The 6,858-nt window shown below is 27.9% G+C and overlaps 1 protein-coding gene across 1 annotated transcript in view; it reads right to left on the bottom strand.

Moving 5' to 3' along the window:
* Nucleotides 1-6,020: 6,020 nt before the first annotated feature.
* Nucleotides 6,021-6,858, bottom strand: part of LOC110409182 (uncharacterized) — a 4,333-nt gene continuing 3,495 nt past the window's right edge. Inside the window, exons 1-2 of the mRNA XM_021418450.2 lie at nt 6,753-6,858; nt 6,021-6,548 (exon numbers count right to left, since the gene is read on the bottom strand). The exon at nt 6,753-6,858 is cut by the window's right edge and continues 3,495 nt beyond it. Coding sequence (XP_021274125.2) covers nt 6,160-6,548; nt 6,753-6,858 — 495 coding nt within the window. The 3' untranslated portion in view covers nt 6,021-6,159. The remainder of the gene's footprint in view (nt 6,549-6,752) is intronic.

The raw sequence follows: 6,858 nt of genomic DNA, 5'->3' as shown, positions 1-6,858 counted from the left end.
AAACTTATCATCCATTTTGTTTCGAAGTTTTACCTTTCTCAATATAAACGACTAAAAAATTAATGTAGTCAACATCTAATATTCTTTTTTATTATATTTAAGTATATAATACTAAATATTAAACTATAATGCATAAAATATAAATAGTTAAATACGATATACATAATTAATAATTTCTTCTTATACTCAATATAATTTCCTTTCAACTAAATATAAAACGTAAAGCACATTAAACAAAATAATTTTTTCTTATATAATTAGGATTAATAAAAATAATATATTAGTGAAATTTTAAACGTTAACCAATAATGCAACATTAGAACTTATATTTAAAAATTATATATACAATAATTTTTTAATTTTTTAAAATTAAAATAATTAAAAATAAAATTAAGATAACAAAAAATAAAAAACTATGACACGTAAGAGATATAACCTATATAAAAAAAATATGGTTGATGATTCATAGAAATTTAAAAGAGAAAATCTATAGAAACTTAAAATATATGAGCAAATAGAATAGAATTGAAATAAATAAATAAATATAAATAATAATATAAATAAATTAAATAAAAATTTTATCTTTTTATAATTCCATAATATAAAGACAGAAAAGAAAAGAGACAAATATGGATGGAGAAATTTAAAAATTAAAAAAAAATTAAGAATTTGACTGAAATTGAATGAGTTAGTAAGATCATTTTATTATTTTTTAATTATATTAATTATTTAATAAAAAATATTTTAAAAATCATTAAAAATATAAAATATATAAAAAATTTCAAAAATTTTGAGGGAGCCATGAAGGGACACTCCCCCCCTACTCGAGTGCATTTTAAGTTTAAATATAAATAAAATAAGAATATTAGATGTTGACTGCATTAATTTTTTTAAAGTTTGATTAAAGTATAAGGAAATTGAAAACAATTTGACAAATTCTTTAAAAAAAAATATGCAAATCTTTCAGATAATTCTCTTACACTTAAGTCATTAAGCCTAATGAAAATTGTGAAAAGAAAACTTCAAAACTAAGTGGATAATGAGTTTCTTGTAGATAATTTAGTTGTTTATATTAAAAAAGACATTACCAACTTTTTCAGCACAAAATTAATAATGGATGAATTTGAATCTTAAAACATCGTTGAACACAACTTCCCTAAAAGAATATTGTAAGTCTTTGTTTTCTTATTCACTTTGATTTATTTGTTCTATAAAATTGTCTATTATAAATAATTTGTTTGTTTGTTAAATTCAACGTATTAGTTTTAAAAATTTTTAGTTCTTATTCCTCCTCGTCTTTGACCCTTCAACAAAAATTGGCTAACTCTAGCCCGGCTAATAGTCATAATTTTAATCTTCATGATTTGTTTTCAATTACTTGCACAAGAATTCTTTAAATAGTAGCTATAAATCAGTTTCTTTAAATAGTACTTAAAGTCAAGATAAGAATAAGTTCAAGCATTTATATCAGGTATAAATCTAAGTGTAGAGATTAAAATATTATTTGTAATTAAAATGTTAATTCTTACGGCACATGAGCAGTTTATTGGAGAGATCTAATATTAAAATCACTACATACCTCTATGTAGATATCGGATATATCCATATTCCATGTATTAATTTTTTGGGCACCCAAATCAATAGTTAGTTAAGCCCAACTAGAACACAATCATACTATACCAGCTTCGTAGATAAAACTACAATAATTTTTCCTATTGATTAGTTTATTGTATGTGGATTAATGTTTATATACACAGTTGAAATATCCATATGGATTCTACAAGATTAAATGAGACACTAGGAATAAATTATTAGTCTCCAATGGAACCCTGTTGACAAACTAATTGCAACCCATCAAACATACCATTGGTCACAGGACAAATATTGGAGATTTCTATGCAATGCAGGGTGATGAAATGTCATTGGCCAGGGAAAACACCAAAAAAGAACTAAAAACATCAAGGGCTGCCTTACGTACTCGTTAAATTTTAACTTCATAAACCCTTAATTTCAAGTGTCTTGTCACTATGTTCCAAGGAAATGGCCGTTTGTATTCCTTTGTCTAAAGTAAGAACATGATTCAGAATGGATACATCTACAAATTAAAATGGGAAAGCTAAAAGAAACTTTAACTGCAACAGTCCATAGTGTGGTTTCCTTCGAAAGGAAGATATCATAAACTTCTGGCAAAAAGGTATATATTCTGGTCTCATTGTACAGTAAAAAACATCTGGCCATTTTATGAAACATATGCAAAAACAAATTTTGGAATTGTTAAGAGATTGCCAAATTTGTATGCAGAAACATCCACAAATGTTAAGGTAACGCATCAGAAAAATAAAAAAAAAATTGAAACGAATTCTGAAACAATTAAAAAGATCACGTGGGTATGGAGAGGCATATGATTATCTTGCTTCATACTTCATGTATCACTGCTTTGTTTAGAACCTGGTTGATTTTTCGAAGCAAAAGCCATTTTTCTGACCGAAAGGGCATGCTAATGGTTTGATATAAAAATCCGATACAAAATTTTCACGGTAGAATAATAATTGGGATATGCTCATCCCAAAAAGCAGCAATCTTTTAATATTAAGATGTTTTTTAGCTTAGCCTTTTTCTTCTCCTTTATTATCATTCCAAGTACTGGTGATTTATTAAGTGTTTTTTTTTTTTTTGACTTTATGATGTGTGTTTGACTCTTGAATCTAAGTCAATTACAATATGGGAGTAAACGGTCGCTTGATACCTATTAGCTAGTTGTAGACACCTATATCCATGGTACCCAAATAAAAAATAATAATAAAAAATAATAATTAAAATAAATAAATCACTTTTCTTGGGGTCCATAGTCATGCCTGCACAGAGCCTTCAATGCTCCTTGTGCAGCTCGACTAGAGAGAGGGGAGACGTTCGGCTAGAGAGAGAAAGTAAAAAAGGAAAATGAAGAGAGAAGAAGAAAAGAAAGAATAAATAGCTAGGTTCGGAGAGACAAAACGACGTTGTTTCGGAGTTTTAGGGAATGAGAGGCAAAAACGGCGTAGGTTTAGGAGGACTTTAAGTTGCCACACAAGCACCAAACAAGGTTGGTTGACGTGGGCTGCTCTTAGCCCAAGCAAGGTACGGGCTCCTTTGGGCTTTGATGGTTGAGTTATTTTATTGGGTTAAATTATATTAACTATTATGTTTGTTGGGCCATTGAATCTATTATGTTAGCTTAAATTAGTTTATCATGTTTAAAAATTTATTTTTTGTTTTATTTAATGTTAGTAAGTAAAATAATATTAACAACAACAATAATAATAATAATAATAATTGAGAATATATGTATCTATATTTAGTTTAGAGTAAGAATATTAAATAGAAGAAAAATAGAAAAACTATAGGTAAAATAATAATAATAGATAAATATAGTTACAAAAATAATAAAACATCTAGGAAGCAACTTTATAGATTTAGGTAGATAATATATATATATATATATATATGTAAAAGGAAAAAAGAGAAAAGAAAGATCTAAAAATTAACTTTTAGATAAATGAAGAATGATATGATAAATATAGAAAGAGATAATATTTAGTTACACGAAAACTGCATTTAGGTAGATAAAAAAAAGAAGTATATAAAGTAAAAAATATTTAGTTGTAAAAAATGGGTATAGAAGAAAATAGAATAAAAGAGAGCGAAGTAATATTTAGGTTAATAATTAAGAAAATGGAATTTATATCTATGTAAAAAATGCATGTGTATATTTAATATTATTAATGGAGAGAATATTAAATTATACCGATGATGGGATGTCCGTTTGGAGCATGAGAAGTAGTAATTTCGAATAAATTTTCTTAGGTTAAGGATTTTTATTAAGACCCTACAGTATGATGGGAGGGTTTTAATTTTGAATTTAGATGTTTGTAATTCTAAATAAATGAAAAACATATTAATTTAATTACTAATCAAACAAAAATATAATAAAAATAATACAATAATAATGACAATAATAAATACAAGAAGGAATAAATGAAATGTATTGTTTTAAAATATATAGGGCTATGAAAAATAATGATATTCATAATGATAAATAAATAGTAAAAATAAAATTTTCAAAAATAGTAAACTCATAATAACAATGAATATAACTAAAATACAAAAAGCAAATGTATATAATCATAAAAAAATAGACTTATGGGAAAAGAAAAAAAATAGTCAGTCAAAAGAAAATAGGTTAGGCAATTTAAAAATAAATAAATAAAAAAATTGAGTGATAAGAAATATATGCATAAGTAATAGTAATTCTAAAATAAAATATTTGATTAAAGAAATATCTTTTAGGTATAAGGAAAATATACATAGCAAAACAGATAAATACTTAAATATATAAAAATATGTAATAAAATAAAATTAGATAAAAATAAAATATTTATTCATGATATATATATATATATATATATATATAAAGATCAATAATTTTTAAAGAAATAACAAAAGAGTTAAGGGAAAGTTTAGAATGAATATTGAAATTTATAGATACATCACACCTCATTATTGCATTGTTAAATGTCATGGTATGTAGACGTATTGTGTGCACAAGTTAAAACTCCAATGATGGGACTTTTTGAAAGAGCTTGTGAAGACGAGTTCCTTCGAAAAATTTTCTAAGTGAAATGATATCTTCAAGTCTCATTAGTATGATGAGAGGGCTCGAAAAATATTTTTAATAAGAGGCTTTTGCTCAAAATAGGTTTGCATTCACGAAAAATATAATTTTTACATGCAAACGATTAACCCGATGATGAGATTTACTCGTTAAACTTGTGAAGGTAAGTTTCTCGGATATTTTCTTAGGTGAGAGAATATTCTCGGATCCCACCAGTGTGATGGGCGGATTTAAAAAGTACATTCACTAAATGGTTTTTGTTTGGCATTATCCAGATTTTATGCTATGCATTTCACAATTGCATCATGTGCACGTCACACTCGTAAAATTGAATAAAATATTTAATTTGCTAGTAAAGTAAAGAATAAAGTAAATAAATAATAATTAGAAAAACATAAGAATAAAATCAATGGTTTAGGATATAATAGGATAATATATGATTAAATGGTACTGTTCGTGGAGCAGGCATTACAATGGTGCTAATCCTTTCTTGTTTGTAATCATACTCTCAAACTCCACTCTAAAAATTCACAAATCAGTTTGTTTTTTCTTAGATGGACCTAAAATCGATTTAAGACACCGTTGAATAAAGTAACTTTAATAGGTGACCAATCACACTTAAATTAAAAAAAAAATTAGTGACGACTTTTTAAATTTTTCATGTCTAACGGTCAGGCTCTCGAACCGGCACGTTACGACACCAGTGAATGCGGATTTAGCTTAAAACAAATATACATTGATCTCTGATTAGTATTGTAAACAAGATTTGGATATATCTTTTATTTGAATGTCTAAGGAAATTTTCTCGTCATATTGGAAGTATAGGACAATTAACAATGCGATCCAGATCACTAGTCTAGGTGCTAAAGAAAACGAATTAATGAGTCTATAGAACAAGAATTTACTCCAAAAAATTGAAGTTGGATCAGATAAGATTTTGAAAAAAACAAAAACTGGAAATGAGTTTTGGGGACTAAAAGTAGAAGTTGGATGAAAACAGAGCTTCGAGGGAACAGTGAGGAATCCAGAACTGTTGGAAGACTATAGCCTTTTCAGAACTTTCCTTAGGATTAACCCACCCCATTATTTAGGAGAAATAAAGTTCAATAATAACTAATAAGTATTTGCAGCACAAATAATGGCAACTTCTTACATCAGTATTCTTACATATGCGCATATCTCTCCATGCATAAATGAAGGTAATGTGAAGGACTTCTTAATTACTTCTCCAACATTCCCTCTGTTTTTCTCTATAAGTGCGAATGTTGAAAGCTCATAAAAATACTATAGCATAGCAGAAGATAGCGAGTATATTAATGAGCATAACTAAATAATTCTATAAATTAAACAGACAAAGTTTAGTAAAAAAGAAGAAAACCTACAAGTTTCAATTCTCATTTCATATGCGGAAAAGCAAATTACATGGAAATTAAACCAAACAAGAAAGAAATGAGCATAAAAGATACACAGTGACTAAGATTTTATGAAAAGCTTAGTCATTGGGAGCTTCAATGAACAATGAGCTCTCCCAATTCTATCAAGGAGAATGGCTTGGAAAGTGGAGGCCATTGAGTTGTAAGTGCGGAAGAAATACTTTGCATGGTTGGTCGATTTTGTGGATTAGCATGCAAACATGCGAATGCTAGTTGCATAGTAGAGACCACACCTTCGGCAACTCGACTTCTTGGAGGTCGGAGGCGTTGGTCTACCACATCACTTAGCAATGTATGGCGAGTGATCAGCGATGAGGACGAGGATGACGCCAGTGATGATGATGAGGATGAAAACAGAGCCAAGATGAGATCACCAGGATGGTTGCCTCTCATTACTTCTAGTGTTAGCACTCCAAAGCTATAAACGTCACATTTCTCATCCACTTTCATTGTGTAAGCCAGCTCTGTAACAACATGGTTCATATATTGTTTTGAAAATATTGGTTAAAACCTTATCATGTAATTGCTTTTATAGCTTATTTTCTATTAACAAAATAATAACTCTCTTAAACTCGAAGATTTAAAGAATGATTCTTTTTAAAAAATAAAAATATATACGGGTATAATCAATAATACACATTAAGGGAATTGGAGAGAAAGATGCATACCCGGAGCCATATATCCCAAGGTTCCTGCAACGGAGGTTAAGTTGGAAGAATTAGACTTTAAAAATCTGGCCGTGCCAAAATCAGAGACATGAGCTTCAAATTCTGA

This window comes from Theobroma umbraticum, unplaced genomic scaffold (assembly GCF_002168275.2).
Source record: "Theobroma umbraticum cultivar Fairchild unplaced genomic scaffold, ASM216827v3 scaffold_44.0, whole genome shotgun sequence".
Lineage (NCBI taxonomy): Eukaryota > Viridiplantae > Streptophyta > Magnoliopsida > Malvales > Malvaceae > Theobroma > Theobroma umbraticum.
This window is presented reverse-complemented; position numbering and strand designations above follow the sequence as displayed.